At 38.3% G+C, this 20,172-nt stretch overlaps 1 protein-coding gene across 2 annotated transcripts; it reads right to left on the bottom strand.

Moving 5' to 3' along the window:
• Positions 1 to 6,887: 6,887 nt before the first annotated feature.
• On the bottom strand, positions 6,888 to 19,431 carry LOC123767939 (transcription factor IIEalpha). 2 transcript variants are annotated; one of them, XM_045758124.2, is made up of 11 exons: positions 19,360 to 19,431; positions 18,935 to 19,189; positions 16,404 to 16,533; positions 15,550 to 15,716; positions 14,567 to 14,695; positions 13,049 to 13,207; positions 12,231 to 12,304; positions 11,308 to 11,395; positions 9,959 to 10,102; positions 9,589 to 9,805; positions 6,888 to 8,203 (listed from the first exon to the last, which is right to left on the bottom strand). In XM_045758124.2, exons 3-11 carry the CDS (start codon positions 16,522 to 16,524, stop codon positions 8,022 to 8,024), a joined length of 1,281 nt encoding a protein of 426 aa, XP_045614080.1. In that variant the 5' UTR covers positions 16,525 to 16,533; positions 18,935 to 19,189; positions 19,360 to 19,431; the 3' UTR covers positions 6,888 to 8,021. The 2 variants fall into 2 exon arrangements, with proteins under 2 accessions (XP_045614080.1, XP_069162731.1); XM_069306630.1 differs by lacking the exons at positions 18,935 to 19,189; positions 19,360 to 19,431 and adding an exon at positions 18,638 to 18,647.
• Positions 19,432 to 20,172: the final 741 nt, after the last annotated feature.

Here is a 20,172-nt window from a genome sequence, read left to right as displayed (position 1 = left end):
ATTACATATACAGGAAGGTATATGGGATTTATGAATACATAGCATTTTTTTTTACACTCTTATATAGCTACTAACACGTATATAGCATTTCGGACAGGTCCTTAATCTAACAGATAATTTTAAGTAGGTAATTTGTAGCAAAACTTGAAGAATGTTAACAGGCACATGGAAAGAAAATTTGAAGAAAATGAGTAGGTACTTTATAGTAAAATTTTAGGATTATCAACAGGTTCATTGTAGCATAATTTTAGGATTATTTCTAGGTACATTGTAGTCAAATTTGCGTTCAATATAACAAAGATATAAGATGATATCACTGATATAAGATGATATCACTAGGTCCCTTTATTTGCATAGTGTGTTTACACAGATTTAGTTTGAATCGGGGGAGATATCAAAGATTTATTCCTGGTGTGGTGATTATGGGGTTCTGTTACATCTGTCAAAGAAGAGTTTCAGATCTGGATTTGCATTTAGGAACAAGGTTTTGTACATGTATATGGTACAAGAGAATGTGTGGAGTTTATGTTTAGCATGTTTAGGAAATGGTGTGGAGTGAAATGGGGGATGGGGGGGAATGGCAGAGTGGAAGGTGAGAAAGAGGATGCGTCGTAGAGTGAAAGGAGGGGATGTGGCAAGAGTGAAACGTGGGGAAGAGAATGTATCGGAGAGTAAAATGAGAGGGAGGATGTGGGATAAAAAGGAAGGAAGATGTTGCGTAGCATGAAAGGGTGGGAGGACTTTGCACTATAGAGCCAAGGGAGGGGGGGGGGTAGGTTGTGGCGTAGAGTGCAAGGGAGAAAGGATGTACTCACTTAGTTGTGCTTGCGGGGGGTGGAGCTTTGCTCTTTCGGCTCGCCTCTCAATTGTCAATTAATCAACGATCATTTTTTCACATACACACACACACACAGGAAGCAGCCCGTAATCGTTGTATAACTCCCAGGTACCTATTTACTGCTAGGTAACAGGGACATCAGGGTGAAAGAAACTTTGCCCATTTGTTTTCCGCCATCACCGGGGATCGAACCCCGGTCCCCAGGATTACGAGTCCTAAGTGCTGTCCACTTAGCCACCAGGCGTCGCTGTAACAGGGGGCAGGATGTGGCCCAAGAGAAAGATCGCAAGTCCTTTGATGTTTATACAAAGAATAAAGTTTATTTTTGTTGTTTTTATAGTTTAGTCCATTGATCATGCACCTCACACCCATCTTGTGAGGTGTTGTGAAGGGATGAGGCTCTTGAACTCAACCCTGACATTCGTTTAGCTAAGATAATTTTAAGTAATTTTAACTAACAATATCGCCCATGTCTACTACCTCTCCTGCCATCATATCACCATATTCAATTGCTTCCTCTGCCAATTCTTCCTCCATCGCTGCTGCCGCCTCCTGCAAACCTCAAGTGGCAGCCAACCTACAAATATTTGCTTACCGATTAACACGTTGGTTGACATGCTGATGAAGAACAATGCAGAGGGGGGTGCCCACCCCCCACACTGCATGCACAGAGTGCGCCCTACCCCACACACACACTGTAAGCACAGGGATGCAACTTTTCATCTAATACTGTTCCTGGGATCTTCTTGCTTACCTTACCTTATTAATTAGTGTCCACGGGGGCTTGTGATGTCTTCCTCTTTAAAGGGTCCCGGTACAGTCGGGTTTGTTCTCGACGCACAATCGAGAATTCCGGCACACAGAGATCACACTAACGTGATGCATCAAATGATGTAATGATGTAAGGGCGAAGAGGGGTTGTTATTGTTGTTATAGATTCAGCTACTCGGAACAAGTTCCAAGTAGCACGGGCTATGGTGAGCCCGTAACTTACCTGGCACAGGAGCGGAGCCAGTAGCACAGGCTATGGTGAGCCCGTGGTGGACTTACCTATCACAGGAGCGGTGCTGAATGCGAAGAGGGAGAACAACCCCCCCCCCCAAAGCAGGGGGGGGGGGGTGTAAAATCCTGGTTTGTGCCTCTGAGAGGCTACGGGATCCAGTAAGTTCAGTAGAACTTCGGTTTCAACCCTTTTAACCCTGTCGTAGCTCAGTCGATTAAGGCAGTGTCTGGGATGCTCCCGGACACAGGTTCGAATCCTCGCCACGGCCCTTGTGGATTTGTTCGAGAATTCCAGGTTCAAATCCCAGGCGGGACGAAAATGGTTGGTCACATTTCATTTCACCTAGAAGTAGTTACTCAGGAGATAGTCAGCTTGTTGTGGGGTTGCATCCTAGGGAGGGAAGGGAAGAGACCTCGATCTTCTTCGAGGCCTAACGTGTGAATACACACTGGCTTCCGATCCCCCGACACAATGAATTATTAATTATTATTATGCCCTGCCTACTAGCCTTATATCTATTGCTTTTCAACCTAATTATTTTGACTTTCTAATTCTTTGTTGAATCAAGCCTTAAAGATATGAATGGAGGTGGCTCCCACAACTTCCTCTGTTAGAAAATATCACTTGTTAACTACTCATACAGGGTATGATTAATTTCTTACGTCCCTTCGGATCATGTGTGTTTCCAACTTCCACCCGTGTCCTCTTGTACTGCTTTCTCTGTCTGGAGAGGGTGTCTTTGTCCACATTATCTATTCCCCTGAGTATCTTGCAGGTTGTGGTCAATGTGTTTCTTCTATCCTCTAGGGTTTGGAGATCTAGTTCCATCAGCTCATGTTTGTAGCTTAGCCCTCTTAGCTTTGGCACTAATCTTGTTGCAAACCCTTGTGCTGTACTTTTCCAATTTTGGCTTTTATGTTTCACAAGGTGTGGATTCCATACCGGTGATGCATATTCCAATATTGGTCAAACAAATGTTGTGTAGATTGCTTTGAAAGTCTTGATTTAGGTTCCTAAATAATGTTCTTATATTTGCCAGCATCCCATATGCTGCCAATGTTATCCTATTTGTGTGTGTCGTCTGTGCGAGTGTCTGAATTATATCCTCTTTCTGATTCCTGTAGCTGTACTCCCTGTATGGTGTAAATGCCTTCTGGTCTCCTTTCTCATCCTCATTATTTTACACTTGTTACGATTGAAGCCATTTGTCTTGTTACTCCAGAAGCCATTTGTCCAACCCGTTCTCGCAAATTCGTAAAGTCAATATTGACTTATTAACTACGTGCATAGGTGATATACTAAACATAATAGATACCCTTAAAAAGATTCATAGAAAACACCGACCTTACCTAACCTTGTTAGTATCTTAAGATAAGCATCTTATTGCTTCGTAATTACAATTATTACTTAACCTATACCTATTATAGGTTAGGTAATAATTGTATATTCGAAGCAATAAGATGCTTATCTTAAGATACTAAAAAGGTTAGGTAAGGTCGGTGTTTTCTATGAATCTTTTTAAGGGTATCTATTATGTTAAGTATGTCACCTATGCACATATTTAATAAGTCAATATTGACTTATTAAATTTGCGAGAACGGGTTGCATTTGTCTGACCACTTCTGGAGTTTGTCAAGGCCTCACCTTGCGGTAACTTTCTGTACTTCTCATCTGTTTTCGTGTTCCTCATCAGCTTTGCATCATTTGCAAACAATGACATGTCTAAGCTCACTCCAGCGGGTAGGTCGCTCACATAAATGAGTAATAACAGTGGTCCAAGGACGAGCCTTGTGGGATCCAGCTTGAACCCACCTCTCTCTCTGTGACTATTTTCTGACCTTCAGATACTCTCTTCTCCATCTTGTACAACAGTCTTTCATGGGAAAGTGTCAAAAGCCTTTTGACAGTCTAGAAAAATTGTTTACCCAACCTTTTTCCCGTCTCATTTTAGTAACCTTATCATGAAACTTAATCAGGTTTGTCAGGTACACTTTTCCATTTTTAAATTAAATACATGCTGATTTTTTTGTCACAAAGTTGATCCTCTCAAGATGCTCCACCATTCTCGACCAGATTACTTTCTCCAGCACTTTACAAGGAATACATGTACTTGTCAATGACACTGGTCATTGTTTAATGCCTCCTTTCTATTCCCTTTTTAGAATATTCGGACTACATTTGCCTTTTCCAGACATCTGTGAGCCTTCCTGTCTAAAGGGTTTTATTAAAGATTTGAGGTATTATTGGTAATACAGGTAGCAGAGTACTTCTGCAGCCTCCCTTAGCAGCCATGGTGAGATTAGGTCTGGATCCATTGATTTTGTCATATGTAGCTCCCCCAGGATGTCTTCACTGCTTCCATTATAATTACAATACCATCCAGTATTTCCTCTGGCCTTTCATCTTGCAACCTAGGTATCCATGATGGTTCTAATGAAAAGACTTTCTGAAATCTTTTGTCAAGTTCCTCATATATCTCATTCTCTGCAAGAGCTCTTCCTTGTTTCTTCAATTCGAGTATATGGTCTCTCATTGTTGTTTTTCTTCTTATGTGGCTATAAAACAGCTTTGGTTGTTCCTTAGCTTTTGCAGCAATGTCATTTTCAAATTGCCTCTCGGCTTCTTTCCTAATTCGGGTGTATTCATTCCTTGTTCTGCTCCTATCTTCATAGCTATCCACTGATACATGTCTTGATCCTCATACAATGTCAAAGTCTTCCTTTTTCTTAACTTTTCTTATTAAATTGGCATCTCAGATTATTGACGAATATTAGAAACGGTATAGGTCCTGACTGACCTAAGTGGTAACTCACTCATAAAAGCTTTTCTGTCTCACTTCACTTCCCTCACTGTGCCCCTCTAATGACGGTGATGATGCACCTGTAGGGCAACCTGTTCTCTCAAATAATACATCGTATTATGATGTAAAAATTCCCAACATCAAAATATGTACTATAAATCATAGCTAAATTGACAGGCTGTTATATTTTCCATGCCTGGGCCCATAGGTTAGGTTAGGGTTGAGCAATTTAGTATTCAGTGGGGCCTCGACTTACAAATTTAATCCATTCCCAGAGACGGGTCGTAAGTCGAAAATTCCTAAGTTGAAACGAATTTTCCCATAAGGAAACAATGTAAATTGAATTAATCCATTCCACACCCCCAAAAAATATTAACTTAAAAATACATTCTATACCAAATAACACTACAATACAGTATGTATATCTTACCTTGAATGAGGACTCGTGTTGGCTTATGGAAGACGGTGAGAAGGGGGGAAGGAGAGGTGTTAGTCTTTGGAAGGGAAGTCCCCTTCCATTAAAACATCAGGCAGTGATGACTTTTCTGGGGTACTCTCTCTCCTACATTTTGCCTGCATACCACTAGGACCTGCTTGTGGCTCACTGCTTGTTTTTCTCATTAAAAACTTGTCTAGCAACACTTGTTTTTCCCCTATGTTGCAACACTTGTTTGAAGTGAGACATCACATTGTCATTAAAAAGGTTAACACAATGGCCTGTTACAGCTTGATTTGGGTGACACTTTTCAGCAAAACTTTGCAATTCTTCTCATACTGCACACATTTTCTTAATAAATGAGGAAGGGACTTCCTCTACTCTACATTACCAACCCTCATACCATTTTCATGTTTACAAATGATCTCTTGTTTTTTCCTCTATAGTCATCCTCATGTGTTTTCTTAGGTTGAACCTTACCACTGACTTTCTTGGGACCCATGGCATGATATATAATACAGTAATTACTTTTATGTTAAAAAAAAAAAAGCACAAAAATAATTAAATTCTTTACAAGCGCATTCGTCACTAAGCGGGCGGCTCTGGTAAACTGAGGCTGGGTTGGCTGTGCCAACAGGAACACGTGCTCGGTTGATCGAAACGTGTATGAACAAAGATTGTTAGTCGACGACACGGTCGTAAGTTGAGTCACATTTTCCAATGAAATTTATGTCATAACTCGAAAAATTCGTAAGTTGACAGATCATAAGTCGAGGTGTCATTGTATAATTTTTATAACGTAACAACTGGAGAGGAGACAGGCTGCTCTCATAGTTCAGTCTCCACCACTTCTTCCCCATTATTCCATTTCCCCACACTCAAAGGATAGCAATCTTTAAATCATCCACATTAACTCATATTCAAGATTACATGGATGGTGAAATCTTGATATCAGAATATAATTTACATAGATGGGATCGAGTAAATATACATGAATAAGTAGGTTGATATAAAAGAGGTCTTGCATTACACACAGAAATCACAATTGCTTGATGCATCAAATGAACAAATCCACAAGCCGCCCGCTTGGTGATGATTGTGCTTGTAAAGAATTTCATTACTTTCCAGTAAGTTTAGTAGAACTTTGGTTTCAACTCCTTTTGACCATGTCGTAGCTCAGTCGATTAAGGCAGTGTCTGGGATGCTCTTGGACGCAGGTTCGAATCCTCGTCACGGCCCTTGTGGATTTGTTCAGGTTTTGCATGCTGTTTACTGTTAAATTCCACTGATGATGAAGTTAAGATAGGCTACTTGGAATCTGGGTAAAAAAAACAAAAACATTATTATTTAAATATACAAACTTCCAGGAGCGATGTTTGAGGAATTCACATACTGAACTTAACAGAACACTGCTATATATTGATCTAACTTGAAGATTTCAATCTACCCAGTTCAAAATGGAGCAAAACAGGTAGGCTTTCATTTAGTTTAATTGGTTTCCTGTACACTCTATCTCTTATTTTCCTCTCTGAACTTGGTAGACTGAAATCTCCAGGTTAGATCAATATCCAGCAATCTGTTAAGAAGTGTTCTGCTATATTCAACAGTTATACAAACTCCTCAAAATTTGCATTTGGAGGTTAGTAACCAGGTTTGTGTTCTTTGCCTAGATTCCAAGTAGTCTATCTTACTCACATCATGTAGGAACTTTCATGTTAAACATAATACATTTTAATTTAGAATCACGAACCTGATAAAATCAGGAAAAATAGTACAAGGTAATACAGTAGAGGAAATTCAATGGTCAGACTGACATTTGCAAGTTTATTACAAAAGTTTTCATGTATTTTATTGTGGGATTTATTACCACTATTTTGTCGAGATCCATACAAACCATTACAAATATTATAAATACTTTATATTTTCATTTGAGCTTTGAAATATTTTTTTTCCCTTTTCACTTTTGTGCAATTTTTAATGGCACATCTAAATATGGGGAAACTTATAACAAATGATCTAAAGATTTTGAAAGGGCAAAATAGGTACAAATGGGCTGCAGTGCATTACATGGCATCATGAGCCCTGCATAGCACAATACTGACAGTGATTCCTTACCTCTCCATGAGCATTGTGAGCACTGCACACCACAGTACTGACCATGGTGCCTTACCTTCACATGGCACTGTATAGCACAGTACTGACAGTGACTCCTTACCTCTCCATGAACATTGTGGAAATTAAGTTCCTCTATTTCACGAGACACATTAACTCCACAAGACACGCTAAAATAGTTAAATTAAATGTAACCGAGGAAAGAAAGAAAATGGACTTTATATATAAATGATTGAATCATACACCAAGTGGACAAAGAGCCTGTTTTTGTCAAGAGGAAACAGATGTAAGCTAGAAACACAATCTAATGGGACATGTACAATGAAATCACAATACAAGATACATGACAAAGTATTGAAGCTGTATGACTGGGAGTTCAGGTACGAGGGTTCAATCCCATCCGACAGCTTCTATGGTTTCTCAATCCAAGGGAACTTGATGTACTCCTTCAATGTAAATATGGCAAAAAATGTGAAACATGTACAAGGTGGTGGTGGGACTCAGGCATATATTTCCCTTCTACTCCATCCAACTCAAATCTTAGTAACAGTTATGAAAAAGGATGAGGGTTGAGAGCAGTTGCACCAGACTACCAACAAGGAAAAGGAGTCCACAAACTGAACCTCCATATCTGCTACCCACCAACAGGTAAGCATTGCATAGTACTAATGATATCCCGTCTACCTCTACAGGTATGATGCGTAGCTCAAAGTTGTGAGTACTCTGTAGTATTTAAAATGTCCCTCATTTTCAACAGTACCTGGAACAACGGCTATAAAAATGTCAACTATAGAATCCATGTTCAACAAAACTGAAATGAAGCAAAATACATTTAGTCATCTATTGAACCAATATAATCCTGATAAATTAGCATGTACGCATTCTTCTCTTCTTGAGTCATCTTAGCAATGAGGGCATTGTCCACTTCTGTGATTGCTACCTTCTCTCCAGCAACGCTCACTTGCGGAACGGTGTCGTCATCATCAGAAACCATTAGTTCATTCTCCTCCACACCTTGAAACAAATAAAAATCAGTGTGCAATAAACAAAACAAATAAAAATGTTTGCACACTTGTATTTGTTTTTAATATTTTTAAGGAAGCAAGATTTTAATATTACAAAAATTTTATCACATATATAAACATTAATTTTAACAGCTACAATACATGAGAAACAATTACATTTATATTTAATTAGTGCTGTCCTATTTTGATAATTATATTGCCTTTTTTAAGTCTTAAACGTATTGTATCATTTCTATTTTTACAATGTGCCCCAAACTGTAATGCAACTCCAGTTTTGCCCAAAAGCTAATTGTGAGCTTGGCAATTTGAATTGTTATTATATTTAATTACTTCACTGTTGACTACAAGATATTTATAATATAACAATGAAAATGAATGTATATAGGTAAGGTGCCATCTCCATGAAGGAATGACAGGGTAAGTCAGAGCCCAGATTCTTGGAATAGTTTATCTTTCAGTATAAAAACCACACTCGTGGCGGGACCAAAGAGCCAGAGCTCAACCCCCCGCAAGCACAACTAGGTGAGTACTCGCATAACAGCAAAATAAAAGGAAAAAAACAAAAAAGTAGGTTATGGCGACCATATACCTGCAGTGGGTTTTGAGACTGCTACTCCCCAAGCCCGGCTTGGAGTCAAGCTTGACTTGTGATGGTCCAACATACTGTTGCATGGAGCAGCCCACGCACCCACATATACACTACAACCTGGTTGATCAGGTATTTCTAAAAAGAATATGCAGAATTTTCTCCTGAACACTTCCAATTTTGTTCTTGTAACATTTCTTATTTTGCCAGAAGGATATTGAATAGCCACAGACCTCTGATGTTCATTCTGTTTTCTTTGACTATATCTATGGTAACTTTACGGTATTTCTACTCTTCACTGGGTCAAGTAATAGATTACCTACCTTGTGGCTACTTTGGGGAGGTTCCCAGGATCAAAGGCCCCAGAGCCCAGTCTCTGACCAGGCCTCCCCATTGATGGTTTGGCGCGAGGTTCAAAAGAAAACCAGAATGGCTGTGGCAAGTGCAGGTTCAAGAGAATCAGTATGGCTGTGGCAAGTGCAGGTTCAACAGAGCCAGTATGGCTATGGCAAGTGCAGGTTTAAGAGAGAATTAGTATGGCTGTGGCAAGTGTAGGTTCAAGGAAGCGTGTATGACTGTGGCAAGTGCAGGTTCAAGAGAACCAATATGGTTGTGGCAAGTGTAGGATCAAGAGAGAACCAGTACAGCTATAGTGAGTACGTACATGACGATCAGTTAGCTGTGGTAACAGGTACACAGTCGAACATACCAAAGGCTCCATTAATAATGGTCATCCAATGAAAACTAGGAAACAAAATATTTGTACCCAGAACAGAGGCAGAACTTACCTCTAGACTCTGGGCCAAATGCAGTTTCAGAAGTGGCATTTGTTGCTCTCTTGGTTGTAGTCTCCTCAGCGCTGTCATCTGAGTCACTATCAGAATTGCGGCCGCTACCTTTCTTGGCTTTGCGTTCATGTGCTTGCAACAACATCATCACATCATCCGCTCCAGTACCAGACTGTTGCTGGTTATTGCTGACAGATGGAGCTGTTTTAACCTCATTCTGCGTACAGCAACAGAAAACAAAAAGTGTTAGTTAATAAACAAAACAAAAATACTGGGATAAACAAAATTTGTACTATCAAACATTCAGTACAACTCAAAACAGAGGACTTATTTTTCAGGTACACTACATATTAAAGTCCAGATATAGTACCTGCGGATTAACTGGTTCTGACGATGTAATGTTTGTGGTGATGAGCGAGTTGGCATCTGACAACCAGAAAGGCTTCTCCTTCGCCAAAACAGTTTCTTCTCCAGTGCCTTCTGCATTAATATTAACATCAATAGACCCTTCAACCTGCAATGTAAATTTGTTACAGGAATTGTAAACACATCCAGGTTAAACATGCAGTACTTTTTTAATTAAAATCCTTCCTTGCTCTCACAGTAAAAATTTTTATCTGATAAGATTATTTTAAATTTCAATTATCTACCATTCAAATAAGCAACTTGTTGAAGTATCTATCTTTTCTAAGATGGAATATACTGGAAATATTTGACCTTGTGAATTTGTGGTTCACAAGTTGGCCAATGAGGTGCTGTATGTTGCTTGTACATGATCAGCTTCTTAATCATCATTTATAATCTTTCCATGTCACTCACACGAGAGGACAGCAGAAATGTTTGTGCGATAGTGAAAGTTGGGAAACACCCATCTGCGAGTTTGTAGCAGAGCCCTTCCAACTTTGATACAAAGGCTTGGGGATAAAGTTCACCCAAAGGCCCAGATCATCCTCTAATGATATAAGCTTGTTTATCTTCTACACTATCCTACAATTATGATATATAACAGGTATTTAAGATTCATTGCACTTAGCAGCAGCCTCAAATGTAGACTGCTTGTATAACAGCACCTTCTTCCCCTTACCCTCCCTCCACACAAGGGTGCCGTTATGCTGGCGGCACTTGTACAACACCCCAAACACCTATGATTATTGACTAGGGAGCAAAGCCCTGATAAATGTAGCTTAAGTCTCAACAGAAGGCCCACTGCTGAAATGAATAAACAAACCAAACTTGAACATAGAAAAATAACCAATACATTAATCAGTTAAATCTGGAGACACGGGAGCAAGGTTTATTTCATGCACATGAGAAATGCCCATTGATAGCAAGAGCCTAGTGAAAACAAAACAATATCCAAAGACTAAAGCCAAATCAGTCAACTGAATATCGATCTTCATTACTAACCGAGGCATCTTGGGTTGCTAATTAGTGTTCAAAATAGCCGAGTTTTTGGAATGTCATTCTGAGCTGGAATGAGAATTCTTAAGTATCTCGCTAGCATCAATATGGCCTGGCAGGGACAATTTAAAACAATGCTCATTATGCAAATGCATATTGTTACCCTACCTGACTAAGCTTTCACCCATGATGGGGCCAGAAGATTCTTTGCCTTACAGAGCAACAACTTTGCATATTTCAGAAACTATTAAAAACATTCCAATATCAAGCTGATATCAAACACCTTGATATCTAGGAAACAGTATGTACAATACAGACCTGAAATCCAGACTTTTTGGTGGCATCTCCAGACCATGCACGACCCGAATCACTTCCTTGGTTCAAGGTTTTTATGGACCGCATTTGACTGTGAAATAAAAAAAATGTTTTGCTATTATAAACATCACCAAATTCCCACTCTTTATGTAGTAGGGCCTGCAACAGGTTAAGTTAGGTTTATGGTGGCTCTGTTCCATCTTTATGTCATTTCATATTCGAAAAGTAAGCAAAACGAATTCATATTTTTGTTTTCTCCAGTCTATATTTTTCTACATCCATTCATAGTAACTACCGATATAATTTTTGGACGACAGGTTGGCCTCTTCGGAGTTTGGGCTAGATTGTAGTTGGCTACCCTCTCATGAACTTATTGTATTTCATAACTTCCGAGTGTAGCATGGAGTCTCCTCCATTTTCTTTAGAAATTGAAACATCTTCATATAAAATAAACAAATGCCATTAGTGAAAACGTTACTTAATAAATTACATATTAAAGCAAAATGAAAGGGATCCATGTGAAAAAAGAAAGTGGAGGGTGACTGGAAAGAATATGGAACATTAACTGGTTGTATCTCCAGACTCTGGCTGCCAAGTCTGGAGAGAACAAGGCTTCTTGAGGTTATCTTGAGATGATTTCGGGGCTTTTTAGTGTCCCCGAGGCCCGGTCCTCGACCAGGCCTCCACACCCAGGAAGCAGCCTGTGACAGCTGACTAACACCCAGGTACCTATTTTACTGCTAGGTAACAGGGGCATAGGGTGAAAGAAACTCTGCCCATTGTTTCTCGCCGGTGCCTGGGATTGAACCCAGGACCACCGGATCACAAGTCCAGCGTGCTGTCCGCTCGGCCGACCGGCTCCCCAGCATGAGTGTAGGCTTCCTGTTGTCTGACTCAAAACTTTAAGCAAGATGATAAATACTTACCCTGGTTTCTTAAGGTCACTAAAGTCTTTGGGTTGAGGTTCTGAGAATTTGGCAGCTAATTTGATATTTTCGACCTGAAATAAAAAAAAATACAATTAGGCTACTCGAGTCATATTGTAAAAAAAAATTAACTTCCCAACCCATAATAAACTTTTATCAATGAAAATAAAATTTGCTTTGTTATGTCTTCATTTCTCCCTTGCCATCAGCTCATTGGAGAATGGTCATGAAGAATAGTCCTGTAGAGTACATCTATGTACTCTACAGGACCTTTTTAAAGTACAGGATAGGCAAGATAATTATCAAGAAAGTGCTAAGCCAGTATGACTACAGTATATAGCACGTGAAAAGGATGTGAAAAGGAGCTGGAATACGAGGATGGAGGAAAGGTAACGGTGCCCAGCCCCTTGGACTATCAAGAATCGAACGCCGACCCTGCAAGATACAAGGCCGTTGCTGTACGAACTAGTCCAAGTGGATAGACAAAAGGAAAGAAATATGCTGTAGAAGTACATAGCAAGGAAAACTCCTTTTAATAAATGTTACACATTGATATCAAGTAGGAACACACAACATTTTTTTAAAAGTCCAAAAATATTTATTAAATTAGAGCCGCAATTGGAATTGAGGATAACATATTTCTTTCCTTACAAAAGGAAAGAAATATGTTGTAGAAGTACATAACAAGGAAAACTCCTTTTAATAATGTTACACATTGATATCAAGTAGGAACACACAACATTTTTTTAAAAGTCCAAAAATATATATTAAATTAGAGCCACAATTGGAATTGAGAATAAAACTCGTTAGCTTCCTACCTCACGCAAAAGATTAAAGAGAGGCTCCATTTGTTCGTTAAATTTTGAGAGCAGTAAACGGGTGTCATGCCGTGGCATTCCTGACATATCTTCTTGTACTTCTTGCTTGCAAATGATGCATAATAGTTGACCAGTTAATATGTCAAGCAGCTGATCAGCCTATTTAAATGAAATATCTGCATTATTATTTATTATTAATATATCAACATTATTAAATATAAATAATAAATATACTGTATATATTTCTTCAACACTAATGATGACGACAAAAAAAACTAGGGAAAGCCACAATTATAGAATCATCATGAAAAGTAGTAGATTCTAGAGAGAGAGATCACTTCTCTCACTGAGGCAAACTCTTCATGTAACCAGCAGAGGATTCCTTTGACCCTGGCACAAATTATCTTGTCACACATTAAATTGACCCTTAAACATGCTTACAAAGTGCTATTCATAGGTACCTTAAAGTCACCATAATCCACTTTTCACCCATGTCATAATGACTATTTGGAACAAATATTTGCATTGCTTTTTGCACAGTACACATGAGTCTTAATTGATTGTAATCATTTATTATCATCTGCAATCTTATTAAATACTGTACTATTGTTTAGTTTGAGTATAAAATATATATACAAGTTTATCATATGTGGGCATGGCACAGTGGTTGATGTATTTGCCACTAGGTCAGTGAGGCGAGGCATCATTGGGACCGGCCAGTCACTGCAAGTGTAACTGGCAGGCAGTATTGCAGTCAGATAGGGAAACCTTGATAGTAGCAGCCAGCTGCCTGCCTCTAACAATGGTATACAGTACCAGCATACTGGAGAGAAAAAAACGTACCATATACACATCGGAAGTAATCCCGATATGTTAATGGGTAACCGGGCTGCCCACAAATCCCTGATAGTGTGATTGTCATTCATACTACATAAATATGTACAGCACTGATATACAATACTGGGTTAGATTTCTTTCCAGATTACAAAGTGACCACTGAAATTCAAACATTACAGTACAGAAGAATGAGTAAGGAGAAATTAGGTAAATACTGTACTGTATATGTATATATAAATATGAGCATAAAATATAGACTGTATATACATATATATCCTTTATACGACATGCTTGAATCTTCCCCAAGACAATGCTTGGGGACATGAAGTAATTTTATGAAATATCTGTGCCTGAAATAGTCACAAGCGCTGTCAGCTATTGGGGTAAAAGTCAGACAGCTTCCAAATACTTCTGTACAGTCACCGAGTAACTGCGTTATACTCAGTGTAACTGAATGGTCATAGTACTGGACACGCCAAGAGGCATGGAGGCCCTAACTGACCGGATTCAAATCCTTCAAGGATCAAGAGTTTTCTGATGCATATATACTTTAAATGCAGAGCATGTACCATACCACTCATACTTCTAAAGGAAATCTTGGAAAAAAACACACTTGTTAACATGATAATGTAACTGGGTAAACATTGTCTTCAATATGTATATCAATACTGTATACTGTACCTCAAGATCTGTGTAGGATCGTTGGCAGTAGTGACAAATAAAGGATGCTCGGCTTGTCTGGTCACGTTCCTTCATCTCTAGCTTTTTTCTAATATGATCTAATTTGTACTTTACTACATTGACGAAGCTCTGAAAAATACAGAAAAATCACTAATCCATATTAAAATAAGTAAGTAAATTATGACATCATAATCATCAAGATCTTGGAATCATCAAGACAATGATAGGTGCACAATCATTATAAGGTAAACTGATTTTTTACTCGACTACATAACAAAAATCAGGTGAGGAACATAATAAAACCATCCTCCCAAGGTTAAAGCACCGATACTGCCAAGTATTACACTTTTAAGATCCACCCTAGCCTTCCAGAAGCCAGAACCAGAATCTAACTGTCTGCAAGGTTATTTATACTAATTACCACTAAAACTGTATTGGTTTCCTACACACAAATTGGTTCATTCCTATTAAAACACTATTGTAGATATTGTCAGCACATCTTAAAATACCGAATAAGAAAAAAAGTCTCGCTTGTGATTTTATGTTAAAAAAAATCAAGACATCCATTGATATTAATTGGTCTGGATAATCAAGGACATGCTGTATTAAGGAGACTTAAAAGTACAGTAGTAGAGAAATTCAAGGAGGAGAATTGCCCCCAGTCAAAAGCATGAACCGACCAGGCATAGATAACATAACTGGTGACCAGAGGTATTTGGTTATGTAGCACATACCAATTTCCTAAGTATTTAACACAAGCCACCTTACCGAAAGTTCTTCTCCCCGTTTACCCCACATAACCTGCAGCCGGTCAAGATAGAATATGAAGAGGCCGGGTTGGGGTATCCATGGTGCCATCTGGTGCAATATAATTATAGGCACATCTTTATGATATAAACAGTAGTGTCTATGTATCAAGGAAATTCCACATACAGTATAAGAAGCCATTGTGTGCTATGCCATATATTGTGTACATACTGTACCTTGTAATCTATGAAGTAGTACTGCTCTTTTTGTGTCTTGTTATCCTCCAGTGTCACCATCTTCATTCTTGCTTGGATAAATTTATCAGCACGTAGCGTGTTGATGCGTTGCCGCAGCATCTTGCGGTCAAATTTAAGTAATTCGCATAGATCCTCTTCACTCATACCTGGGAAGTGATCACTTTCAGTCACTTAGGTGGTTAGAGGGGCCTAGTGAATTTACCTAAAGCCATAATTTTATTTTAACAATATAACAATAACAAAAATATTTTATTTTAATTTTATTTTATTTTATTTTAACATAAGCACTACCTTGACTAGTGCTTAAGGTTCGAAGAGCTACCAACATCTCCCCTCTCAGATAAATGTACATTTAATAAATGTTTTCTATAAAAATAGCAAAAAATTTAACAGAATTTGTTTCAATTGAAGAGGTTTGCTAAAAAGTCCAACAAAGAAAAGAGTACACAGTACAATGAATTACAGAGGTAACCATATAACATTTTTATTGGGTTTCTACACCTAAAACCAAACAAAAAGTATCTTTTATTTTCAAAGTTCATGCACTATCAGGTTAGGTTGTGCAGAATGTGTGTGTCTGATTTGCCACCACCTTTGGATTAACACTCCTATAGTGGCTTATTCAACCTAAAAAGTAATTAGTTCAAACTTTAAAATATGTAGCCAAACAAAAAAACTGTACATTGTATATTGTATATTATAAACTGTATATTGTACTGTACAGTACTGTGAACTGATTGTGAAAATGATAGGTCAAAGTGAAACTTTGAGATTCAGAAATTTAAACATACAACATTTTTACAAACATTCATTCAGTAGCAAGCACAACTCACAAAAATTTCTGACAAGCATGTCAATAATGAGGACGTCTTCAGTGGTGTAGAAACCACGTACCACCAGACGAACAAGCATCTGCAAGTTCTGAGGTACTTCCATCAGCAATTCCCCGTCCATCTTGCTTATCTGGAAGTGGAAAAAATAAATTAAGTTTACTGGAGTTTCTGCGTGTGCTTATAGAGACAACGACAGAGAGAAATACCAAGATTAGAGTAGATATTATTTGTAGACGACATTTCCTTGCAAGGCTTTATCAAATCTAACAAATACTGTAGCATAAAATTACCTATTTCTGGCCACTCAAGAAAGTTATTGATGTTCTCAGTGGACTAAAAACCAATTATATTAAGTTTATTGAAAAATTTATCGAATGAATCTAAAGAGGAAACTGTTCTAGAAAATTACATTGTAATAGATGATGAACATGCAATACCATTGGAGATATTAACAAATAACAGTGACGTTCTGAGATTTGTCATCAAGCTAAATGTGGCCTCGGGCCGGGCTTGGGGAGTAGAAGAACTCCCAGAACCCCATCAGGCAGGTAGTCAACCAAGTGCCGGTCTCCAGACGGCAAAACATATTACCTACCCACTTTTAAGGGAATTCTAACAGTACAGTACAACAATGTATATTATGGACTATATTATAAACCTTCAATTCCATATTAGGCAACACTCCTAGAATACCAGACCTGGTTCCTGGATGTTCAGCCCATGACTGTCTGGAGACTAGCACTCAAGGGTATACAAGACAGATAATTACAAATGACTGGTATTCTAATATATTTCAATGAATGGTGGTTAAATGATAAAAAAACAACTGAGCATTAAAATCTGATAATCAAAAGACATAGTACTAGGATGTGTCAGGTGTTTTCATTTCATATTGTTTGACAAATTTTTCCGGCTCATATTGGATAACAAATTTCTTGGGAAGTGCTGACCATTAAAATCTCCAATGGTCCGTTCTGGACCATTATCAAGTCGATTGTGATAATGGTCCAGGATGAACCGAAACAGTCGTCGTCTCATCAATTTCTAGTGTGTGGTTTGGTCAACATTTTACAGCCACGTTATTGTGACTTTTCATCTGCATTTCCAAGATTTTTCTGGTTAAGTTTTATTGAAAGGTGTAAGCACAATACACTTTTTTAGGCACCCATGTCCTATGACCAGCAATCACCCATCACTGTACCAAGGCTATTCTAAATGCAAAATCTTGGCATTAGCTCCATTTACTTTTTATATACAAATTTATTATTATTATGTTCATGTATCCACACACCATGCCATCCAATATGACTATATATTTAGTTTTTCCGTATGCTCTTGATAAACATAGAACTATTCAGCAAATCTATGACTTTGAGAGCTGACTATATTAACAGTAAAACTAGCGTTTTCTTCAACCCATCCTTCAATAAAACAAGTCGTTTACCATTTTATTTGGGGAAAGTCCCTGTTATAGGTACATTATACAATTTACCCTCTTGTTATATGCACAATACTGTCTTGTAGGAGGATCGATTAGCCATTTATGGCTAAAGGATGGATTAGGCATAGTATATACTAGCTCCATCTAGAAATCCAACATTCGGCTTGTAACTCGTTTAGTATGTACTATGTACTTTTACCTAAATAAAGAATTATTATTATTATACTATCATCATCTCAGTAGTTAAGAATTGTCTGAATAATGAAATGTCACCCAACCTTAGGCTTGTGGATACATTGTACATAGGCCCACGGGAGCCCGCACTAATTGGATATAGGATTAAGGTCACAGCAATATGCCAACAATTCAAGTGAAACACCCAAAAAAATACCCATGGGCCTTATCCAACTAATCCACAATTCTTATAACTTGGCAAGGACATATTGTTCAAACAAATGTTAATATGCCTCAGACTATACAAGATATTCCATATACAGTAATCATGTTTCAGACACTGCACTAACAGAATCAACACTAAATGGCCAATAAATATTTTTGAAGGCAAAATGGATAAAGGATATCGTTTTATCCTTTGAAGGATAAGGCTGTCACAAACTTTACCGACCACTTCTTCGCAACTCGATTCATTTACTTCAGCACTTATGGCTAAATATCATGCTTCTCTTACAGTAATTATAGTGAGTAGTTTGGATACAAGTCACTTTGATATAGTTTAAAAAAAAATAACACATCATCATTATTAACAGGATTATTAACCTATGGAACCGCCTACCCGCCCAAGCCAAATTTAATTAACTTTAAAGATACAGCTGGAAAAAGATCATCAAATCCAATGAAGGGAGATGGGTCAGGCTTCCTGTCTTCGTGGAGGCTACTAGGGTCAGTGGCTCTCAGGTAAACTCAGATCAAGTGAGGTAAACTCGGATAAACTTTCTTTAAAGATACAGCTGGAAAAGATCATCAAAGGCAATTAAGGGAGATGGGTCCGGCTTCCTATCCTGGTGGAGGCTCTAGGGTCAGTGACTCTCAGGTAAACCCAAATCAAGTGAGGTAAACTCCGAGTGTATACCTATAGTGATGCTGGGCGTCTCTTGATAGAGGAGGCTGGTGGACCTCCTACAACACTCCTTCTCTCTCTCTCTTCACCTTCCTCGGGATTCAATTAAACGCCGTCTGTGTGCCTGGACATCTTGTCAAGTGTTAGATGATGATGATGGTGGCGTCGTGGCGTCCAGCTCGACTCCCAGACCACTCACATGTGAAGGGTTCGGATACCGTCAGTTCGTACACACGAATACCAGCTTAACACAAGACGATTCGACCACTGATTTTATTTAGGGGGATAAAAAGCTCATAAACCTAAGGCCAAACCGGTGTATTAAGCTCATTTTATGTTAATATTATATATTCGGCGTTTACTTTTAATGCATATTGTGATATATACACGTATACCATATAATAAATATATGTTTATATAAATATATAACAGTTTACCCCTCTAATCCGACCACGGTCTATAGTGCTTTGTGCGTTCCTACATGTCGGTGTATTTTGGGGATGTATTGTACTGTATTTCCCTAAATTCTCATCTAATTGTGCTTGTCGGGGTTGAGCTTTGGCTCTTTGGTCCCGCCTCTCAACCGTCAACTGGTGTACAGGTTCCTGAGCCTATTAGACTCTATATCTTCATTTGAAACTGTGTATGGAGTCTGTCTCCACTTTACTAACTACTTTAACACTGAAAAAGTTCTTTTTATAATGTCTCTGTGGCTCATTTGGGTACTCAGCCTCCACCTGTGTCCCCTTGTGGGTGTACCACCTGTGTTAAATAGTCCATCCTTGTCTACCCTGTTAATTCCCCCTGAGAATTTTGTATGTGATGATCATGTCTCCTAAGTGTATTTACCTACGTGTAATTACCTAAGTGTAGTTACCTAAGTGTTACTATCGAAGTGTAGTTACCTAAGTGTAATTACCTAAGTGCAGTTACTTAAGGTTTATTACCTAAGTGTAATTACCTAAGTGTAGTTACTTAAGTGCTATTACCTAAGTGTAATTACCTATTTATTTATTTATATACAAGAAGATACATTGGGTTTATGAGAGTACATAGCGTTGAGGTTTTTACATTCTTGTAAAGCCAGTAACATGCACAGCGTTTTAGGCAGGTCATTAATCTAACAGATAATTTTAAGTAGGTAATTTCTAGCAAAATTGAGAAATGTTAACAGGTACATTGTAAGAAAATTTGACAAAGATTAATTGGTACATTATAGTAAAATTTGAGGATTATCAACAGGTAATCAA

Source organism: Procambarus clarkii, chromosome 58 (genome assembly GCF_040958095.1).
Source record: "Procambarus clarkii isolate CNS0578487 chromosome 58, FALCON_Pclarkii_2.0, whole genome shotgun sequence".
NCBI lineage: Eukaryota > Metazoa > Arthropoda > Malacostraca > Decapoda > Cambaridae > Procambarus > Procambarus clarkii.
The sequence above is the reverse complement of the archived record's forward strand: the minus strand, read 5'-3'. Positions and strand labels throughout refer to the sequence as shown.

What these genes read in the sequence shown, in the direction of transcription:
- LOC123767939 (XM_045758124.2), bottom strand. Translation starts at nt 16,524, where the DNA reads ATGGACGGGGAATTGCTGATGGAAGTACCTCAGAACTTGCAGATGCTT. An exon ending in GATCCTACACAGATCTTGAG is followed by an intron (nt 13,208 to 14,566) that starts GTACAGTATACA and finishes TCATTTAAATAG; the next exon opens with GCTGATCAGCTGCTTGACAT. An exon ending in CAGAACCAGTTAATCCGCAG is followed by an intron (nt 9,806 to 9,958) that starts GTACTATATCTG and finishes TGCTGTACGCAG; the next exon opens with AATGAGGTTAAAACAGCTCC.